The 23,095-nt window shown below is 43.3% G+C and overlaps 1 protein-coding gene across 7 annotated transcripts; it reads right to left on the reverse strand.

Annotated features, from left to right (window-relative positions):
• Positions 1-163: 163 nt before the first annotated feature.
• On the reverse strand, positions 164-21,641 carry LOC137601230 (microtubule cross-linking factor 3-like). 7 transcript variants are annotated; one of them, XM_068323318.1, is made up of 12 exons: positions 21,537-21,641; positions 19,868-20,655; positions 19,514-19,738; positions 19,278-19,436; positions 18,629-18,700; positions 18,101-18,420; positions 17,737-17,896; positions 16,811-16,880; positions 16,138-16,684; positions 15,927-16,056; positions 15,490-15,602; positions 11,164-11,301 (listed from the first exon to the last, which is right to left on the reverse strand). In XM_068323318.1, exons 2-11 carry the CDS (start codon positions 20,600-20,602, stop codon positions 15,504-15,506), a joined length of 2,517 nt encoding a protein of 838 aa, XP_068179419.1. In that variant the 5' UTR covers positions 20,603-20,655; positions 21,537-21,641; the 3' UTR covers positions 11,164-11,301; positions 15,490-15,503. The 7 variants fall into 7 exon arrangements, 4 of the variants coding, with proteins under 4 accessions (XP_068179416.1, XP_068179417.1, XP_068179418.1 ...); XR_011037046.1 differs by having other exon boundaries at positions 11,266-11,301; positions 15,490-15,809; XR_011037048.1 differs by having other exon boundaries at positions 11,266-11,301; positions 15,490-15,809; positions 19,868-20,672; positions 21,537-21,566.
• Between the last annotated feature and the right edge of the window lie 1,454 nt (positions 21,642-23,095).

Raw genomic sequence — 23,095 nt, forward strand, 5'->3', positions numbered from 1 at the left:
CAACCCCACTCAGGGTCGGCTTGTGAGTGTGTGTTTACATGTATGTGCCCTGTATGTTTGTCTAAGAAGATGGGTCCAATCACTTACATAAATGCACAGAAGCTTTACACAAACAGCAGAAAAGTCCAAGTTTCATCATAATGTTTATTTTTTCAGATCCTATTAAATTGTTTCTTTCATTGCAGGTTAAATACTGAAGAGGTTTGCACTGGGGCGCTATGAGTGTATGTTGTGGACCGATTTGTCAGAGCTTGGGTAAAATAATCAAAAAATTAAACAAGATTTTGAAACATGTTGCTGAGCTTTTGAATCAGTACTTTAGGATAATGTACATTTAACTAATTTCACAAAACTAAGTAGCCAAGAATAATAGGCAGCACTTTTGCCTCACTGCAAAAAGGTTCAGGGTTTGATTCTTTTCTGAGTTTATATGTTCTCCCCACGTCTGTGTGCGTCAGACCAAATTGTCCGTGGATGTGTTTGTCTTTTGTGTGGCCCTGCCACCCATAGCAAGTGTGAAACAATTGTAGACACTATATGATGTGAAAGCAGAAGAGAAATCATTTAGTCTTTCTGTTTATTAAATAAAAAGAACAGCAAAGTCATCACCTTCAACATGATTAACCACACAAAAAAAGCTGAGTAATGTCCTGATATGTGACTACTACGTACTACTAAAGGCATTAAAAAGGCTTCTCATTTTTTCCATAAGCATAAATATGTTTTGCGTAAAAGTTGGTTAGTGAATAATGGTTAACATATACTTGGGATTGGAAAATATCGGCAATTAGAAGACAGTAAAAACAATTACAAAGGACGCATTTAATTTCAAAATCAGGAATATGTATATAAAGAACACAGCCTTTGGTACAAAGTTATATAAAAAGAGCTCACATTCACATTTTTGTGTAACTCAACAAATGTAAAGCTAGTCGTAAAGCAACATGTCTTAGTCACAGGTACGGTGCAGTCCAGGCCGGTAAGCAATACTCTAGAACTCACAGAGTGACACCAGGAGGGGAAGTGTCTCCACTGACTTTATCTCAGTATCATGAATGATGCTGCCCTTTATAAATGTAACCTTATATTGTGTTCAAAAAACAAAAACAAAATAAAACCTTGGTGTAAGCAAGATGTCACCAGAGAATTCATACCTTAGAGAGAAGAGTAGAGTCTGTTGATGGTAGATCTGCATGGCTGCACTAGTCAAGGCTAGAATCTGGACCTGAGCTTAATTATCTATTCAGATGGTTGGTATAGATGATGATGATGACGATGATGATGATGCACTGTCCCCGATTTCTCACCCTGCTTGTTTGGTTTGGCTCCACTGGTTGCAACATACATTCTAAATGTGAGCTGGTTCAAACTCACAACTAAAGCACTGAATGTGGAGCAGAGAGCAGTCTGGGTTTGTTATGTACAGTATGTACAAAATTAACCAAAAGCAGGTGTACAGAGGTTATCGCTGAAGGCTTCTTATCGGTTCAGTCACGCGGTGAGGTGGAGATCAAACGATGGCAGTCTCTATGTGAAAGGCATGTGAGTAGGCAAAAGATGACGTGTGCTTTTGCAGAGGAAGGGATGGAGGGACGACTGGAGTGGTGGAAGGAGAAGAAGAAGTTGAGGAGGACGTGGAGGAACGACTCGCCCAACGCGAGGGGAGGCGGCGGTTGGCCGGACAGGCAGGACGGGAGAAGTTCTTCTGGATGGAGGAAGAGGAGACAGAGGACTTTTGGTTCTCCTGTGAAGAGACAAATGAATTACCATTTAGGATTATCACACTGCTCCATCAACAATGAAATTCACACACTCAGATACTTTACATTTTGTCACGTGTCCCATCTGTAGTCTTCGTGATCCTAGGGGAAACAACAGGCATATTTCAAACCGGAATGCAAATCAATTAAAGCACGCTTATTTGGAAAAGGTGAGAGAAACGCTGAGTTTCTTATAATGTGCCTTTTGACTTTAAAGCGGTGTAATTTCAGGTTTCTCTTTTCCTTGGCCTGCTAAGGTCAGCTGATTTATTCTCTAATTACGACACAAAGACCAGAAAAGCACTTCCACTATGAGGCCCAATGGAGGAACGGAAAGATGAAAGACCATCTGATGATAGCTGTAGATGCTATATTATCAGTTCCTTACGTTAGGAGCTGCTGAACAATGTATGGCCCAGATGGCCTGAATATGATGGAGTTTTTGGCCTGCTTCTGTTTTGTAGCACATACCAGAAATAAATAACCTTTCCAATGGAGCTGCCCTTGGTTGGGAGCAACTAATGCTCAATGTTTTGGAATGGAATGAAATTAAATGAAATGTGCAAGTTCATGAGTGCAAATGACTTTGAAGATACAGTCTGACTTAAACTCAAATCATTATTTTGTAACTTCTTTCTTTTGCAGTCAGAAAAGAGCCTGGCTGCATGGCAAACGGAGCCCTTAATGTTAATGTGTTCATCCACGCTGTACATACCAGACTCTACCCACCTGCACCAGTTGTTGCGTCTCTCTTACACACAGGGAACTGTTGCTGCTCAGCTGTAATTGTGCCATCGTGAGAGTGGGAGGTGAAGGTTGACGTTCCATATCCAAAATATCCACATCTGCAAAGGTCTCTTCTTGTCCGACACTAAGATTGGGACTTGTGGACACCTTGTCATGTTGACTCTGGTTCTGCTGAGCCCAGGCTGCAGTCTCATAATTCTTCAGAATCCTTTCCAACGCCCCGTAGTTGGACCTGGATCCCTCGGGACGTGGGTACGCAGCCAGAGTGAGGGGCTTCCAGGGATGGTCGTTCATTATTCGCGGCACAGGTCTGGAGAAGTCAGACAGTGAGCGAGGACCAGAAACATACTTCAGCTGTGACTTGTGCCCCGGTTGGGTGGTCTGTCTTTGTTTCTCCTCAGTAGACAGCTGTTGGAGTGAGACGTCATCTTTAGCAGATTGAGGTTTTACTTCACAGGGATTTTCATTCTTGGAGCTGGAAACGATCTCATTCTGACCTGGCTCAGAAAAGACAGCAACAGCGGTCACTCCGTGTTCTGTTTTCCTATAAGGACCCTCTGTTGTTTGAACTTTTTGCTTGACCTCAGAATGGTGTGCAGGACTCAGAGAGGCTGTGGTTGTCGGCTCGGTAAGTTCAGTCTGTGGCTGGTCAAATAACATGTTGATTCTGACCTCTTGACCTTCAGGATCACATCTCATTCGCCTTTGTTGGACCTCTTGAATTATGGAATCTGAGTTGGAGAAAGATAATATGCTTTCAGACTGAACATTCATGACGCTGGTGGTGCCATCAGTACTGTGTGATTGTAATGTCGACTCTCTGGGAGGTGAAACTTCATCTGTTGCTGAGACGACTGACTGGCAACCCACAGAGCAGGCATCTGCGACTGTACCCATCTCAGCCTGAAACAAAGTTCTGTTGAACTCAGCTGTTTTTTGTTCCAGAGTTATGTTTCTTTTGGAGCCCAGGTGCTTGTTGCTGGCAGACGTTCTTTCAAGAGAGGAAAAGAGCAAATCTGCAGGTAATTCTTTGACAACCGGCAGCAGTTGAAGGTCTTTTAATTCCCTAGCAGTAGGGCAGTAGTCTGAGTGCAAGTTCTTGGAAGCAGTCAATATGTTGACCTCAGAGAAGCTTTTTTGGACGGTCCCGAGTGTAGACAACTTGTTACTGAACTTGCTTGCATCACAGGACCAGCGGTTGTGGCAGCAGCCAATGTTGCATTTAGAGTTAGTGGGTGCAGAACACGATGCTACGACACCGTCTATTAAAACCTTTCCTTCGTTTTCCTGTAACATGGCCCCAAACTTCCTGACAATAGACGGGCTGCTGCACTTTCTGTCTATCACAACACAAGGACTATGGCACTTCCTGACTGTCATCCTAGGAGACTCTCCGATGTGAAGCTCTGTGTCTGTATGGGTGGGGGTGTTCTGATTCCTGGAGGAGACACGGGGAGGGATGGGTGGAGCGGTTGTGTCAATCTCAGAGAGTAATCCAGGGGTTGTCTTTGTTTCTCTGTCTGGATTAGCCATATTTACTTGTGGGGAATTGCTCAGCACGCTGATGGACTTCCACGTGTTATCTGGTGACGAGGTGATCCAGTTTTCCTTCTCCAAAGCCTGAAGGTCATGGTACAGCTGGCTGAGGTCGCAGGGGGATTCATGAACTTCCAGTTGAATTTTATCGTGGCCAAACTGCATTTTGCTCTCCTCAGGTAGGGAGAAGGATGCAGATTGAGTTCTGAGGGAAAAACAATACATAACATATGTTCATATACAGTGTAATTATATATAGAACTCATAGTGCAACCAGGTAAAAGAGACGTGAAAGTCACTGTTCAATTGTTACACACACAAGCATGGCAATGACATCGTACACTATAGCATCAAGAATCACAACCACAGCGATTACCATAGTCCAGTGTTGGCACCAAGATCTAAACGTAACAGAGGGGATCTGTTTACCTCTTATCTCCACTCTTCTTTCTGATCTCATCCTGGTAGCTACAAAGCTCCTCACTCACACGAGCTATCTCCTTCAGAGCCTTAAACACAGAAGGTAAAACACAGATGTAATGATGCATGCTGGACATTGTTTTTACAAAATACAAAAGCAGTTTAAAACACTCACAGCATTGAGGGCAGTGGTGGTCTTCTTCTTATCACTGCCATAACTCCACTCTGACCAAACAGGACTATCTTGAGGACCAACGTGAACATTTTCTTCATCATCTTTAGCTCCATTTGTCCGTGGTGCCAGACAACTGGAGGCTTCATGAAAAACACCCTCTAGCTCTGATCTATCCACATCTTCAGTGACTGAAAGTGGTAGCCATGTGCCTCCAGATCTCAACGAATCCACCAACTCAGACTGTGACAATTTATTCTGAGAGCTTTGATCAAAGCCAGCTAACGGTGATTGTCTGATGGGCTCTGATTGACTGCTGCTGCTGAGCTGATCAGATTGATCACTGAGCAGACTGGAGTCGGTACAGGTGGAGTGTACGCTGAGCCGTACTGTGTCATCGTCCTTCTTCTGCCTCCCAGTATCTAGTCTGGTCCCTTCCCTCTTGGCCCTCACTTCATAGCACAGCTGGAAATTGGAAGGAGGAAAGAGTTGTTCAGCTCTACTGGAATGGTCTTACTTCGAATGAAGCACACATTGTGATAGTTCTCATTGAGAATATGTTAAGAAAAATCACAAATTTGGAAATTCTGTTTCATGATTCATACAAGATTCTACATTTTCGTTGTCACTTTAGTTGATGCAAAAAAAACCCCACTAAAACGGGACAAAAAATTATTTCGAATAAGACAGAATAACATCTGAACTCCCAACACTGAACACCAAAATGGTAACTAATTCATGTCAACTGGGCTCCATTCTCATCATGCACTGTCTAGATTGGACTGCATCTAGCCCGCTCTATTTCTCTCATGTTTTCCTCTCTCATTTTCTGGTCTCAGAGGGGTAAATGTGAGCCACATGTTCTTTTCATAGTAAATTGCTCCAGTGCCTTTGCACTCTGTCCAACTGCTTTTACCTCACTCATTAAAAGTACTAATCTGCTCCTTCGGCATGCCAGATTTTAGCATTGCCACCATTTGTGGTAAACTGCACTGTCTTTACCATGTCCCTTTCTCTGAGGCTCATTTTCTTCATGTTATAAATTTATTGCTGTTCCAGCTATCCTTCAATCAAAGTTACATATTTTCATATAAATAAATCGAGTTTTATTCCTGTACTGACTAATTGATAAATTCATTTTTGGTTTGTGCAAATCTTAAAATTTGTTAGACGAAACCAGAATGTTTTGAAAATTATTGCCAATATATTTGTTCACTTAATTCTCTAAATGGTTTTTAAAAAATTTAAGAATGTCCTTTCCCTTGATCTGCTACAGTACGTAAATACAGTAAAATAAAATCTGATCTTGACTTAGCTCTGATTGATATGAATAGAGATGTTTCCAGACATGAACTGATCAAGACTTCCCTAAAGTCTAGTTCATTCATTCATCAAACGTGTCTGATAATTCTGACACAAAGATGGTAACATGGTATGATACACATGAAGAAGAACAAGGTTACAGTATTTTCCGCACTATAAGGCGCACTGGACTACAAGGCGCACATTCAATGAATGGCCTCTTTTAAAACTTTTTTCATATAAAAGCGCACTGGATTATAAGGCGCACTGTCGGTTTTTGAGAAAACCAAAGGCTTCTAGGTGTGCCTTATAGTGCGGAAAATACTGCACATATTTATCCTTCTGAAACACAGGGTTGCACTTCATGCGACGTACATGGAACATATTTACAAGAAATGAAATTCAAAATGGAAAGAGATAAGCTTTATAGTATATACAGTGTGTGTGTGTGTGTGTGTGTGTGTATGTGTATGTGTGTATAATATTGATTCATCTTTTTGAAGAAGAGACAACCATAATAATCTCGTGTACAGCGGCTTATCCGCCATACGACCTATAATGTCTTCCTGTTGTGTATCAGTTCCCTCCAGGTCAGACAGTCTGTCTCGATCACTACCTGTGTGTGAAGCAGAGACACAGCAGCCTCCTGCTTCCTGTCTTTAGTTTCTACAGCTGCACTTATCAGCGGTACTGTTTGACAGTGTTGATGGTGAACAGGATGTGAAGGAAGGAGATGTTACAGACTGAGCTCAGAGATTTTGTAAATTTATAAATGTAATAAATACCAGACTTAATGTCATTCATTTTACTTTTATCTAAATCAAAGTAGGACCTCAAACCAAATAATTTACCCTTTAATGAATGAAGAAATATCCTCATAGGGACACGCATACTCAAACTGCCTTACCGATTCTATTTTCTTCTGCATATCCTTCAGCTGGCTTTCCCACTCCCTCCTCTCCATGTCAAACCTCTCCAGCAGCTCGGCTTTCTCCCGTGACCAGTCCCGTTCATTGTGCTCCAGGCGACAGCGAAGATCCATGGCCGTCGAGTGTGCATCCGTCAGGAGTCTCTGCTGCTCTTCCCTCTCCCGACGGAGTGTTGAGGTTTGTTCAAGAGCGCTCTGTGAGACCACGGAGCCGCGACCCGCTGCCAACTGGACTCCACCGATAAACCCAGCGCCCTCTCTAGCTTCCAACTGTAAATGAAGAAAAAAGGAGGACAGGAGACACAGACAAGGAAAAGAAAGGAACAGGGAGATGTATAAAGGAGAGTCAGTGGAGACACAAGATAAATTACAGTTGAAGACAAAGAGTATTAGAGCCAGAAAACAAGACCCGGAGTGAAAAAAAAAGTTTAAAAAAAAAAGGAATTAAAAGAATGAAGGAGTGGCAGGAAGAGAAGGTGGAGGAAGTGGAGAAATAATGCACCGTCGGGATGAATGTGAGTGGGTTCAGAGGAGCGAAAGGGGGCCAAAAGAGAAAAGATTAAAAGATGAAAATATCCTGTAAAATCTCCCAGACAGGGATGATGGGTTGATCACTAACAGGATACAGGATGTGTCAGACAGGCAGAGTGAACTGAGCCTGCAGAGGACACATGTGGCCTCAAGCAGCAATTCAAACAAAGATCTCTCAGCACAAATAAAGCAAAATATAGCCTTCGTTTCAACGCACTACAGGAATGACAGTTTCATTAGGCTGACTTGCACGTTTTTGTTTTAAAGAGGATACCACTGTTGATATTACTATCGGTGTCCCATGTAAGTAAAATAACTCTGGGTGTTTCCCTTAGAATTCAGCTGTCAAAGTAGGAATCATTAAATTTGTTTTCGCTTGGAGTTAATTGCAAAATTAAAAAAAAGGACAAGCCTAAAAACCTGACTGACTGCTGACATGATTGAAGCCTTGGTGGTCAGATTTGTATTTCTAGAAAGATAAGTAGATCTCTGTGTTCAATCAGTCAACTGCTGGTTTTTCCTACAAGTCTTTAGACAGAAAACTAGACAGAACTCTATTTTCAGCTGCAGTATTAAATAATCTCATATTTCAGCTCTTACAGACAGACTGGAAGTCCTAAAACTTTTCTTCATTTCAAAGTTCCTTATTAAAGTCATTCAATTCTTAAAATAGGAAGACTACCCATGTTACCCAACAATGAAGAGCCTTGTTTTGTTAAGTAACCAAGTCACACAGACTGGATGTATTGGTTCAGACAGCCGACTCTTTATTCAATAATTCAACAGGATTTGCTTCTTTTAGTGATGAATTGAAATTTTTCTGCACATCACATTTTTTCTCAGGGGTTCTGGGAAAATTTTTAAGGGTTTTCAATTAATACAAGTGAGCAGTGAGCATTTCATGAGGTTGCATGACCCAACAGTACTAAAGAATACGGTCTGTTTCAGTTCAAACTATGGAAGAGTATCTTTAGCAATAAACGTTCACAAAAAAAAGAATAAGCACAAGAAAATGCCTGTGCATGAGCAAGCATGTGGCTTTATTTGAGAGTTTAAACACAGAGAGCGGACAAAGCTTTCTTACAAGCCTCGGTCACGGTGCTATTTCTGCATGAACCCTGAGGTCACAAAATTATGGAGTACAAAAAGAAGTGAACCTCGTCTGTCTGTCTGTGGCTCTTCTGATTCTCCATGATAACAGAGAGAAGGATGGATGCTGTCCACGGTCTACGCTAACATCCAAATGTCAAAACAATAGTGAAAGTGGACACACTATAATGGAGTTGATTGACACAGTAAACAGCAGCTGTCCTCTAGGGGAAATTCTGGAGGAGCACAAATAAATAATAACGCAAACCCAGACACACACTCGTTCACACACATAACTTCAAGTCAGTCGAACAGAAAAATCCGTTGGAAACGTTTGAGACCTTGTCTGTCACTATATGGCACAGGGTATATGGAGGTAACTGTGTCACCACGGTGACCCACTATAAATAACAGACACAGAGCCTTGTACTATGTCACATTCCTGGGGGAAGTGGAGAGGTGAGGTATGGAGAGGTGGGGGGGCATGACTGAAAAAGCAGAGTGAGATGTCTCTGAGCTGCCGGCAGCCTTCATAAATCAAAAGGCATGCAGGGAAATATGCTTGGATAAATCCAGCCTAAGTCATCTGCTGGGGACAATGGACACTTGCCGAGTGTCTGGGGCCCAAAATGGATGTGGAAACAACAAACAGTAGTTACATCTATACAGCCACAAGCCTGTTGTGAAGAAAGGCTTTAATTAGAATCTCAAAAATGGAACAAACATGAACTCAAAAAGTCAAAACATCTAGTATGGAAAATAGACGGCATCAGTTCAAAACAACAGAATGATACGGGTGGACCATCCAGGGCTGCAGAATTGTATATCTTGACAAATCAAATGAGAAACACTCTCATTTAAAACAGGTGAGATTTTCCCAATTTTATGCATCAGTTGTTTACAAAGAAATTCTATTATAATTTAGTCCCTGGATTTAGGCAGACTAAACTACAAATAATTAAATACAAATAAGAACATCCTCACTATGACAACATACAGAAGCCCTTTCTCTTACAGCTTCAATTAAATTTGAATACATTTCAATTGCATAGATCCTTAAATACCCACCTCTTCAGGTTTAAATAACACACTTGTATGTTTGGATACTCCTGCACTACTGCTCAGTCTATATAGTGAAATAATTTATGAACAAAACCTGTTTGTCTTGCTGGTAGTGGACGGTAACAAGTCTGAAAAAAGGAGAAAAACAAGTGAACTGCAAAGAAGAGTTAGTTTGAGCTCTTGTGGACAAAAGCAGTTGACTGATTTCTGAGCTCTTCTCAGAAAATGAATTTAATTCTATATTATTTTTCAATCAATTTGGTTTAACATCCTTAGCAGCTGCAAATAGGACCTCTTCTGCATATGTGAAGGGAAAAAGATGTTATTCCAGCTTGCGTTCATGTCCATTTGTACTCTGGTTCCAGACCTTTAAACAGATAACATCTGACTTGTGCAGAAATTCAGTAATAAAGGTCTGAGGTGAAATGAAACAGCAAATAGGCTAAGAATTAGGCCGTTGACTGCAATCTGTCTGAATGTATAGAATGTCTAGAATGACTCATCTCCGAGTCACATTTCCTTGTTGGAACTCCTTACAGAAACATCTCCTTGTGTGTCATATTCCATTTAGACGAACTGTTTACTATCAATGTTTACATGACACAAAAAATATACACTGCACTAAAAAAATACCCTGTGCATTCTCCTGAAACAAGGAGAATGGCAGCTTTTGAACTTAAACTGTGTGTGTGTGTGTGTGTGTGTGTGTGTGTGTGTGTGTGTGTGTGTGTGTGTGTGTGTGTGTGTGTGTGTGTGTGTGTGTGTGTGTGTGTGTGTGTTTGTGTGTGTGTGTTCCTAGATGTGGTCAAACCATGTCATTATGTGCCATTCCTGTGTCTTCAGTGTCCTTGCCTCAGTAGGCGACAGCATCATTGCACCACTTTTTTTATTTCCAACACCACATGATGGAATTTCAGAGCTTCATCACAAGAATCCTTTGATATTTAGTGAAGTCTCAGAAACTTGTGAATGCCTGCCCGATCAAAATTAGTAATAATTGAGGACCGAACCAGAAAAGACCCTGATAACACGACATCACCAGAATTTAGAGACACAATAAATGTCAGGATATATACAGAAAGTAACAGCAGAGAGGTATAACTCTCTTTCATAGAATGAAATAGTTTCGAAAGCAAGCCTGAATGGGTTTACAGCGCTACTCCAAGACGACCAAGTAAATCCACCTTCTGATCTAACAAAAAAAAAAGCTAAATCCCTAAAGCTACACTGCTTTGAAGAAAAACTATGCATGGTCCTTCTAGTGACCTGTGGAATGTCTGGCACAGCATAGACCAATGTGTAAGGTCCCTTCTGTCCATTTCCATAAGCATTTAACCAGCTGCCCATGACAACAACAGGATAATATGTCATCTACTTAACACTGCTTTTTAGAAGTTGTGTGTCTGTCTGTCTGGCGCAGTGCAAATCTTTTGTCTTGACGCCAGGATCATTTGTCATTCTGCCATGAGGGTGGCAAACACTGCGAGCCAAACTTACAAACTGGAAGCCAAACTGGAAGCTAGAGACTTGGACGCAGATGAACAGAATATGAGGACAAAAAAAAATCTTCACTATCTCTGAGTTACCTGAGCAATCCTGCATTTGAGTTCAGCCTTCTCCAGCTCCCAGGAGCACCTATCCCTGGTGTACTGCAGCTGGAGCTCGCTCCTCTTCTCCTCCTCTCGCTTCACTTCTAACTGCACTTCTTCTAAAACTGTCTTCAGGTCCAGCAGAATCCTCCTGTTCTCACCTCCCTGAGTGAAAACAGAGTTGGCAGCAATAAAATACAACATGAAGCGTCATGTTTTAATGTTACATCTTGCATATCATTTAGACAACAACAAAGTAAACTATTACTTAGAATAAATGCATCAACAATCAAATTCTGGGAGTGTAAGAGATGGAACCACCACACAAAAATACTCTGAACATATGCAGACATTCACCCTCATAAACATGCTTCTGGTAAGCGGAAGAACCTTGTGAAGGTTCTAAAAGGTAGCAAAATAATTCGTATTACTTGTATATCAGCCATTTCTCTCAACAATGACTCCTTCTCGTGCATCCATCCTTCCTTCTCTTGTAAATGTCGCTTTTTCAAATCCTCCAACTCCTTTTTCAGCTTCATGTGCTGTGTTTGCTGCTGCTGTGGTTGGGCTTCGGGATCCGGCCACATTTGTGCCCTCAAGACCTCCAGTTGTGTCCCTGATCCAGCCTCTGAAACCCCGATCTGAGGCTCCTGGAGCTGACTGAAGACGGTGGGCGGGGATGAGATCCTTCTCAGCGGGTTCCGGTGTTTGCCCCTGCCTCTGTCCGCCCTATCCATTCTGGCGCAGGGCACAAACTCCCATCCCTGGGACGGGACGTACCCCCCGCCGGCGCCGCCACCGTGCAGCCCAGAGCCGTTCATAAACGCATTCCACATTCCTCCAGCGCATTTAAATAACACAGGATTATCAATAAATATCTATTTCCGCGCTGGAAATCACAAGGTTGCACAGTTATGATACAGTTTTGCACATTTTCTCCATGTCGTTATTCCAATTCAATAGTTGGAAGCGCCAAATTATCCAAACCCGATCAGGTCCGACGCAGGAGCGCAAGCAGCAGCGGAGGCTGCCGGGGGGAGGCAGGAGGGTTCGGTTCCGTCCATGATCCTCAGGGATCAGACACTCATTATTGCACCAGAAGTTCTGCGGACTCCTGTCGGTCACCTTCAGGATCTTTGGAGTGTTTTCTCACGTCCAAACCAGGGACGCACTGATCTCTCTCTCTCTCTCTCTCTCTCCTCAAGCTGGTTGTGGGCGCCGATCCAGAGCGGAGTGGGAGAAGCCCCCAAAAATATCCCGGAGCTGCACTGATGTAAGAGCAGCAGAGTATTTTTACTCCCTGTAACCATGAGTTTATTTCCTTTAAGCCAAATAGCTGGACGGCGTCAGAGAGACGCAGGGGGCGTCCATTAATAACCACACAGCTCTGATTAGGTTACAGGTATGCCGGAAACCAAGGTGCGCTGTAACCACGGCAACCAATCAAGTTACGCACCAAGCAGCTTAGACTCAACGAAACATCTGTAAGCTAACTAACACTCATTTTAATAGTAAAAAACAATTTAATGATTAATTTTGATATTAGTTTTTAAAAAAAGAGGTATTCGTGTATTTTTACTGCTAAACTATTGTCTCTTATTTTCCACACCTTCACTCCTCCTATCATAGCGGGGGGGGGGGGGGTGACTATCACGAGGAGTCAGGCGGGGTTTGGTTCTATTCATCTTTGTCTAAAAGGTAACCAAAGTTTCTTTCCGCAGTAACTTCGGGCCTAGAAAACTAACTCCTTTCTCTGTTTTTGTTTTTTTTTAGTTGTTATGAAATGTTATCTCCTAGCAGCCTACGCAGCCGTAGCCTCCTGCTAGCTCAGACGGTTTTGTGCTTCCAGTTTTGGTCCAACGTTCCGGTCAGGAGTAAAAACAACTCTCAGCGTCCACCGTCTGAAGCCATACGGAGCGTTTTTAGGATTAATTAATCCCTTACCTCCTCCTCCGATACGTTCTTCACCCAGGAGCTGAGGAGAGAAGTCCGTCACGGACACGAGTGGCTCCGTTAGAACCAGCAGCAGAAATGATGCGTTCATTGACGGCAGTAAATTCTCCTTCCTCTCCCTCTCGTCTTATTTTCTCCCCCCCGCCCCCCCCCCATCCCCTCCCTCCTCTCCACAGCTGGACCTAATATGTGACGTCACACAGCCCACCGGAGGGATGAAAGCCCCACCCCCCACCCCCCCCGTCCCGTCCCGGTGGTCAGGTCCGGTGGGTAGACGGCCCGACTGGCGCCACGTCTTTGGGCATGAGTTCTCAGACCCACCCGTGGACTTTGAAAGCGTCACCAATGTGGAATGAGCAGCGCTCCAAACGGACCCAATGCCCACTCCTGTCATATTCCACTCCTATCATGTTTGTTACGCATTGCATTGACATTTCATCGAGACTAATGCTGTAAAGTTGCTACGAACACAGGGGTGGTGAGTCAGTGGTGTGGGCAAAGTGTCTGTGAGCAGTCCTAGGAAAAACTTCACTAATCATTCAGTTGCGAAAGCCTCACAATGGACATACCCCATAAACTCCCCACTAGGTAGATTTATATAAAATATGGCACACAAAGTATATGCCTCAACAGTCTTGTGAATAATGTATTAATCCATCAAATGTTACAGAACATATAACAACAGTAAACTTTACATTTCTCCATAGCATCCCAATAACCTGCAGACCCACAGGTGTTTTATTCACAGCGGCTGCTTTGACTGACAGCTTTCTGTATAACCTGCAACGCATTTGTGGGAAATAAAACATGACTACACTTCGAGAGAATTCCATTGAGGAATATACAGAAAACTACTGTAAACAGCAGAGCATCATAGGAACGTGACAGAAAAGTGTACGAACTAAAATGTGAAAAATAAACAGGCACACTACTATCTGCTCAATCGAGGCTACATTCAAGAAGGAACGGCCACTGACCAATATATATTACCATTTTTATTGTGTCTCTTCTATAGAGGGCCTATAGGGTTACCTCCATCTGTCCATGGCCGTATGTCTACATTGGATATGGGTGTTGTCCATCCACGTTTTTTAAAAAGTGAAATTACATCTTACACATGCTCCATAAGAGCTTTAAATGAGTGAATCTCTTAATTGTATTCTTCAGCATGCTTATTTTAAATTTTTAGGTAGATTATATCTAATTATGTAACTCTTATGTACAGTAATTTTCCAATTATGTTGTGATGGCAGAGGTTCTAGTTCATCCACATCAGGACAAGCAGAGATATTCCAGTGGTCTTATACACACACCTGCTCTAGTCCTCTCTTTCTAAGTCTTAAAATGTCAGTGAGGGACCTGCCATCAACTTCGTGTCTTCAAAATGTTACATTTTTATTGCAGTATTAGTGCTTTTATCACTGGTATTACTGTTTGACGTGGAACCCTCTGTGTGAAACTCTGACAAAGTTTTATTTGTCCTGGTGATCAGGAGACGCTGCACTATTTGTGTTATCCTGTGTAAATTTTGGTAAATGCTGGCTCTAGAAAGTAATTTCAATGGTCAGACAAGAAAGACGCTAAAGTAAAGATGGTCACTCACCATGTTAGTTTAAGTATTTCAGTAATGTTAATAATTATCATTATATATTGGATCTATACTATATATAGATCTTATATATAGTATTTTCAGTTCACATATTGTAAATATATTAATAACAAGTAATAAGAATATAATTGTGAACTCTAGGTTTATATTTATTCTCAAAGTAGGTGAATTGAAGTCATAACCATGGAGAATGTAACCATGGAAACAAAAAATACAAACGTTAAACATTCCTTAATATGAAAAGGAAGTATTCCCATTTTTTAAATAGTCACAGTTACTTCCTTTTCCACAAAAGATCTGAAGTATTATTCAATATTGCTTTTCTCTACCCAACAACCAAGCACAGTAATAAAGCCGAAAAGAAAAGAACTATTGCTGTTTTTTGTTGTTGGGTAGAGAAAACCTATGAAAAACAATATTGAATAATACTTCAGATCTTCTGTGGAAAAGGAAGTAACTGTGACCACTTAATAATGGAAAAAAATGTTAAAAAATTATTTTTAAAAATCCTTAATAGTAACAGGTACCATTTTGTGATATCATTGATATTTCTACAAAGATTTGTGAAAAATATTGAAAGTCATTAGTTGGTTCCAGAGCTATGCTCTAGAACCAACAGGTTTATGGGCCAGACAGAAGAGATTCCTATTTGAAAATAAATAATAAAATGCCTCAACAGTCTTGTGAATAATGTAATAATCCATAACGACCGAAAACATCTGCTTGCAGAGCCTTTCAGAACTGTGCCTTACAATGACAAAACAATCAAGACAATTTATTTGCACACTCACCTAACTCTCAGCTGTCACTCCAAGCTGTTTGGTTTCCAATAAATGTTGAAAGCGTCTGAGCTGTTGGGAAGCTCGGGGCCTGGAATGTGATAATGTCCTGTACCTTGAGTGACCTTATGTGACATGTTCAACTCAGCATAATTGAAATGAACAAACAAAAACAAAGAAATGATGAAAAGGTAAATAATGTGACACATAGTGAGTGTGTTTTACAGAACAAAGAACAAGGTGAAAAGGAATACCAATTTAAAGATGGTGGCATAAGAGAGCGAGGAAAACAGAACAAGAATGAGGATCAACAAAATAATGGGCTGAAACATCTTGATGGGTAACATTTAAATGAGAGGGAAGGAGAGGGAGTTTGACAGTCAGTAAAACACAGTGATAATGAGAGAACAATTCATGTTGATCATAAGTGAGTGTTGGCGTCAGCTTACAGACAGTGGCTCTTCTGCCTGTTTATCCTCCTGCTTAGGAACATCCAGTCGGTCTATGAAGCTCTGCAGCTCCTTTCTAAAAGCCTTCATCTGGGCGTTGATACGATACAACAACTCATGTTCCCTGATCCTGTTGAGCAGCATGTTTGGGTTTGACATACTGTACGGAGAGGAATAATAAAATTCCTCATAACTTTCATGTGTTTATTACCTGCCGCCCTCTTCATCCTCATCCAACCTGGCAAACAGCTCCCCGTTGGTGATGTACACTCGGGCCTCAGAGATGATAGTGCTGGTGTCAGCGATGAGCCTGTCGATGGTCCGACCCAGCCTCTCCGCCTCGATGCGGATGTCTATCATCTGCTGCCGGTCCTTCAGGCTTCTGGATAAAAAACGGCTGTCCACCGGTGAGTAGAGGGAACGTGTCGGGGTGAGGCAGCGGATGTTCCTCACCTCATCAGAGTCACTCTCCCCACCAATGGGGCCCTCACGCTTGCGATGGGGCGGGAGAAGGCGAGGAGAGGGTGCCGACGCGGAGGGGGTGTCGTCGTCCCGTCCTCCATCGCTTTCTGCGTCGCTGTCCCGAGGACTGGCGCGAATGCCGAGGTGGGAAGCCAGGTCGTAGCGCTGCATGTTGGAGAGCAGCACGCGGTTCTCGTACTGGAGCTGCATTACTTTGCCGCTCAGCTCATTAATCTGCAGACGTGCCGCTTTCAGCTCCTCCTGGAGGGCCTCTACTTTAGCGGGGTCAGCTCCTCCTGGGTTTGAAATAAAGGAACAATGTAAAGTAGCGCACCTCCGCAAATGAGACTTTAATACGCAGCTCTTCAAGGCCAGAATAGAGCATCTTTCAACAGAGGGGTTTTTTTGGAAAGCCAACAAACCTCCTCCATGTCTCGACCCGGCTTCATAGGATCCAGCCTTGTACTTCAGTTTATTGAGTTCACCTGTCACCTAAAGATGACAAAGATGTTATTCTCTGGTACAACCGTGCTGTATGTTTGTATCAGTTTCATATTCTTAGGTATGATGTGTCCTTTCGTGTCATGGTGGGGTATCCTAGCTGCACAACAGCTCAAGAATTCAAAAACATACTCCAGCATCAGATCACAAAACATAGAAAGTATTCTTCAGAGCTGTGGTCTCCACAACTTCCCACAGTTGCGTTCAAAGCACTTTTTTGTGTTTCACAGAAGTGCACTGCGTTCCGCGAGTCTCGGAACGCAGTGCACTTCCGGATGCTGTCAGCCAATATCACATGACTGCCTACTAAAAATGCGCATTGTGGTGAAGCCGTGCATCTTGAAGCGCGAATAAGCGAGGGATTACTGTATCATGTATTAGTTGAAGTTAGTTGCATCTGTGATGGCCCTACACAGCAGACACAGAAACTAAAAGGAATTACATAATTTTGAAGCAGAGTGTGCCCTCGTTCCTCGCTGTTAATGCGTTCCAGGAACCACACGCGATTAACAAATTCCAACATATAGCAACAAACTATTTATGTTATTATTTAAAGCAATTTAAACGTTCATGAACCCTCCCCATACTGATATTAAACCACCTTCTATCTGTGTTACCTTTTCCCACACTCTTATCGACTGTTTAAAGCACTTTTGTGTCTCACGAAAGTCTGAGACTCACAGAACATAGCGCACTTCCAGATGCCGTCAGCAAATAGAATGCGCGTACGGTATCGCGAGCATTGATGCGTGAGGGCGCACTATACTTTTTTTTACTGTATCACAGTCGTCTTACTGGTAGTTTTGTATACAACCGTCAGAAGCTTTGTGGGAATCAGCCTTGCTACCTTTTTGTTCTCCTCTTCCACATCTGCTAAATTCCTGCGGAGCAGCTCTGCCTCATCCTCCACCAGCTGCAGCTGCTGCCTCAGCTCCGACAGGGCCTCGCCCTGCTCTCTGCACTGCTGGCCCCCGGTCCCAGAGCCGTCCACTCCTGCTGCCACCAGGCTGGGAGAGGAGTCAAGAAATTAAAAAAGGTCGCACGTAGCTTATAAAACAGTCTGTCATGTTTAATTATTGGAGAAAAAATACCATACAGTCAAATTAAGCTCAACCATAAGATCATTATTACTGTTACAACTTTCATCACAGTTTACAACTAGTCTCTCCTTTTTTTCAGTCCACATGAATCTGATTAGTGAAGGTAAGTACCTGTCCTCCCTCATGTCGTCCAGTTCAGCCTTAAGTCCTCTGTTCTCCACCTCCAGCTCCACGATCTTCCTCCCCAGGATGTTTGCCTCTTCCTCCACCAGACGTAAGCGGAGTTTGAGTTCGGATTCGCGGGTTGTGGGAGGCCCCCCAGCCTCGCCCTTAGGCAGAGGACTGTCCACGTCCCCGTAGAAGGAGCGGTACTTCTGCAGCTCCTGCTCCAGACGGTCCTTCTCCTTGTCAATCTTTGCCATTTTTTTCCTCATCAAGATGGCCTCCTCTTTGATGAAGGCCAGCTGACATTTCAAATCATCATTTTCTTCCTGTAAGCAGATTTGATTTATTTCCTCTTTACTTTTTGTCTGAAAGGGTACATTTATTTTCACAAAACCAACATGGAATCATCATTCTTCTCGGAACAGCTAGAGTATATTGTCAGTTTTAAAAACTGTATCAAAAAACAACCTCATAATTGAAAAATTCAACTGAATTTTATAACTTTGTAATCTAATAAAGTGAATGCTGATTTACCTCGGTCGGGGTCTGTGGAGTCTTCCTCTCTGCTTTTTGCCCATCCTTACTTCCTTTTCTTTTCAATGAGAGCTGCAGGAAACAGTAGTTACACCATCAGCTTCATCAGCATCACTCACTGCTTTCTTTCTAAAGGCAGTGACATCATCTGAAGTTATAGAACACCGAAGGCCCATTAATGAAAAAAACAAGGCTCTTTAAAGTCACCCTCAAGAACATTTCTGGTAAAACATATCAAATGAAATCACGGTGTTCTCAGCACAGTGTGGATTTTATTGTTCGGAGGTAATAACACCCCGAAAAAGAACATGAGTTATTCTGTTATATTATCAGACTTAGATCCTGTTAGCCATAGAGTAGGGGTATTGCTCCACTAATATTCCATTCAGTCCAGACACTCTGATTAAACTATGTATCATGAACATTACAGTTTCATTTGAAAGCATCAGTGAGTGAACCTTCACCGGCTCCAGAACACTGTGTACTGGATCACTCTGTTCATCTGCTTCTCAGAACTCTACAAGTCTCTACAAGGTGAGTCTCAGTCTGTCTTTACCTAACCCCAGATATAATCAGCACTGCATTTTCATAAGCACAGAAAAAGTCCTAACTAAAGAAGGTACCTAGACAATTGCTATTATCCCTTCACCTCTTTGGCTCTCTCCAGTTCATTCTGCAGGGCCTGTTTGGTCACCTCCACCTCTATCAGTGCCTGCCTCAGTTTCTCATTCTCCTCCTCGGTCTTCATTCTCTTCTCCTCCACATTCTCCAGCTCGTGGTGCAAACGAACAGACACATCCTTCGCCACCTGGAAGAGGAAGCCAAAGGCATCAGAGAGGATCCGCTGTGAGTCGTGAACACGTTGTCATCTACATGCAGACGTACCTTCAGGTCCTGCTCCAGACTCCTGAGCAGCTCTCCATCCACCTGGCCGCTTTCTGCAAACCGGAGCCTCTTCCTCTCGGCCTTCTTCAGGCGGTACTGGAGGATCCGACAGTTCTTGTTGGCTCTCTCCAGCTCTCTGCGCATGTCCTGCAGCTGGCAGGCGTCCTCTTCGTAAAAGGTGTCTCTCATTTCACCCATTTCTGCACGCATCTCCTCGATTTCAGCCTGGAACCGAAAATGAAGGGATGCAAAATAAAGCATCAGGTCAGCAAGTTAATGCTGGAGCCAAGTGCATCCAGGTGCTACAATAGAGCATGATATAAATTATATCATATAAAATAATGATGAAACTACCTTCAGGTAGTCGTTTTCATCCTCCAGCTTCTCTATTTCTTCCTGGAGGATATGGTCCGGCTGTGGATCCTTGCGCAGACTGTCGGGTTCGGGGGACAACTCCGGCTCTGACGCGGGCGGTGATGTGGACTTCGTCTGCATTTTCGTCCCTTTCTTCCCCAAACTCTTATTCAAGTGAAACTGTATTAACTCGGATTGCAAGCATCCCTCCTTCCAAAACCCGGGGCCGCAGCCGACCGTCCCTTTGGAGCCCTTCTTGCCGCCGCTCGGAGCCGCCGCAGCCTCCGCGCTTTTCGGGTTTTTGCTCCTCAGTTTGGGGGATTTGGAAGCGCAAGGCTGATCGGAAACAACGCGGTTGGGATCCGCTCTGGAGGCATCAGCGGTGACGCGGGGGGAGTCCTCTGGTGTCTGGGATCCGCCTCTGTCTGTCCCCGCCGGCCTGCTCAGCGTCGGGCTTTCAGCACCGGCAGCCGGGACAGCAGCCGCGCCTCTGGCGGCGGACGCGCCTCCGGCCTGGCGCTCCTTACCGCTGGAGACGGGAGAATGACCCCGACTGCTTCTCCCTGATCCTCCTCCTCCTACTTGCTTTGAGGCGATGGGCTTCGACGAGTTGCTGCCCTTCTGTGCAGCTTTAGATCCTCCGTCTTTCAGCCCGGCCGGAGACGATGACCGCGGCTGCTTGCGGCTGCTGTTGTCCGGCTGCCGCGTCGAGTCGGCGGGAGAGAGGTTCATCATGGTGTCAGAGGCTCAGCTCATCCTCAACAACATCCATCCCTCTATCAGCGGCCCTGCAGCCAGAGGACAACTGATTTAATAGACCAAGAGACAACAACTGATGGGTGGGATCGATAATATAGTCATCCGAGAAAACTTGGATGCCGCGCAATGACGCAAGTGAATCCGATTTTTACAATGCATTTGGACCCATTGTATAAGTTTCTTTTAGACTAATTTAGGGTGATTAGGTCGTTGTTCGTGCAAAACGTCCACTGAGATTAGGAAGTAGGCCATTCAGCCTTGTTTGATTAGATAGGAGACAATTTGACCATCATTTGCCGTCATGCGCGCTGGAGAGGACGATGCGCGAAAGCCAAGACAAGGCGATGCCACCGATTGGTTAACCCGGGTCAATCTAGAAAACCTTAGGGGTTCATCAAGAGGAACATAGTGGCCACTGATCTGATTCACTGTCGACTATAGGGAGACAAAGGATGATCCCCGTTTGACGCGACATGCGCCTCATCCAGACGCTCCCGGAGGAGAGGAGCCGCTTCCTGTCAGCCATCATCTCACCCCTCATAGCTAATATAACAGCGATGACTCACAAGGATGGAGGACGAGCCTTAAAAGTCACAGATATTTGTATACTGTCCTGATGGAGGAGTGTAATTTTTCTTTCTCTGCGGTTCTCAAAAAAAAACCTCCACTGTCACGCACACAACCTTGAAAGGGATATTAGATTAATTTTATGATGTTGAAAAAAGACAAATGAAGTGGGAGCAGCAACAGTAAATCAGCCCACCTTGGAGGCCCTGACAGTCCAGAACAGAATTTGGACCAGGCTTCAACATTTGCCCTTCAGTTCTAATCACCTTCCTTTTGATATACCTGTGTGGTCAAAGACAAGGGATCATCCCGTGAAAAAATCAAAGTGAATTGAATTTCTTACCTTTTCTGGGTGTTCTGTCGGATGCTGAAGGGTAGTGGTGATGAGGAGGAGGAGGAGGCAGGACGGATGCTGTCTCCTGCGCCTCCCCACCACTGAACAAGCTGTTTTACTATTCATAACATTACATCATCGGCAGGAGGACAGGCTGCTCCCATTGGCTCCCTCTGCCAACAGCGATTGGATGGAGAAACGTAAGCCCACCTTGTGTTCAGTCACGTGACTTGACCTTGAGCGTGTGATTTGGCTTGACCCCCCCACATGAGGATGGTTTTTTAAACAGTAAAACGCGTTATTCCAGCGGAATTATACTTTTGAAATGAAGAACACATGTAGTTTTGTTTGTATATACTTCAACATTCTTTTTCTGTTTAAGATGTGGCGCAACAATCTGAACCTGACATCTATTTATGACTTGGATGTCGATTAAAATTGTTAGTTGTTGGATTTTTTAAATGCTTTCCCAGTTACTGTTTTAAAACATCCAAAAGCGTCTACATCACTGTCTCTTTTCCTTTGACCTTTTCCTCCCATCTGGCTTCTCTCTCAAAAACTAAAACCTTTAACTTTTGCATATTTTCCCTCCAACAGTGTCTGAGAGGGGAGAACTGGCCCCGTGTTGTTTGGGGCTGAATAAACTCTTATCCGGAGCTCTGCCACACATTCCATTCTTACACAATTTGTTTTACAAAAATGTAAATTTGAAATCTTTTTTTTGGGTTGTTTTTTTTTTTAGAACAGGTAATTGTATTTTTCTAAGGAGGAGGTTACTGAGAATTATGAATTCCACTTGGAAACAGGTTCCGCTATCCTGAGTCATCATGAATTCAAGATGTCTTTATTTTGGTCGCATTGCATAGCTAAGATGGCCCAGACTCACCTCAGCAGTCATTTGGTACATTAGATTGTTGGATTTATGCCAACAGAGTCTTTTAAATACACCGCGATTGCTCATGGTTTTTTTAAAAACACAAAGGAAGAAGGCCTTATGGTATTGCAGGTACGCCCCCTCATGAGTAACTCAATAAGACTGCAGGAAAGTGGCAGGAATTGACGAGGTATGATGTTAGGATTTGCTCGACTTTGAATATTAATGGATTTTAGTTTTTTGCCATGGATTCCGTAACCACAGCTCTTACCCTCCCTCTGAACTTCTGTACAATCCATTCAGTTCTGTCACTGAAGCCTTACGCAAAAATATTTTGATCTGTTCAGGAGGAGGACGGCTGTCTGTTGTAATCATGGTTTAATTTCCAGACAAGATGTTGCAGCGCCAGCAATATCTGAGTAGGATAACAGATGTCCTGCACTCTCTTTCACAATGAGACACACACACACACGCACATTCACCACGCTTCCACCTGTCCTATTCTACTCCCCCAGGACTACTTAATCATTTATTACCATAAAAGTGACAGATGTCTGCATTACAGTGGCTCCAACATACCTAACAGGATGACTGATTCCATTTGTCCAGGTAAAATGAATAACATCATGTTTGGCAGAGAAAGTGTCATCTCATGCTCTGTTTATAATGACTCAGAAGTGCTGCCCCACCCCCA

This window comes from Antennarius striatus, chromosome 9 (genome assembly GCF_040054535.1).
Source record: "Antennarius striatus isolate MH-2024 chromosome 9, ASM4005453v1, whole genome shotgun sequence".
Classification (NCBI taxonomy): domain Eukaryota; kingdom Metazoa; phylum Chordata; class Actinopteri; order Lophiiformes; family Antennariidae; genus Antennarius; species Antennarius striatus.

Excerpts from the sequence above, each read along its gene's own strand:
- LOC137601230 (XM_068323315.1), bottom strand. The coding sequence starts at position 11,972 with ATGTGGAATGCGTTTATGAACGGCTCTGGGCTGCACGGTGGCGGCGCC. Across the intron at positions 4,553-4,638 it reads CCACCACTGCCCTCAATGCT|GCTCTGAAGGAGATAGCTCG; the intron begins GTGAGTGTTTTA and ends TCTGTGTTTAAG. Across the intron at positions 1,745-1,826 it reads GATGGGACACGTGACAAAAT|GAGAACCAAAAGTCCTCTGT; the intron begins GTAAAGTATCTG and ends GTCTCTTCACAG.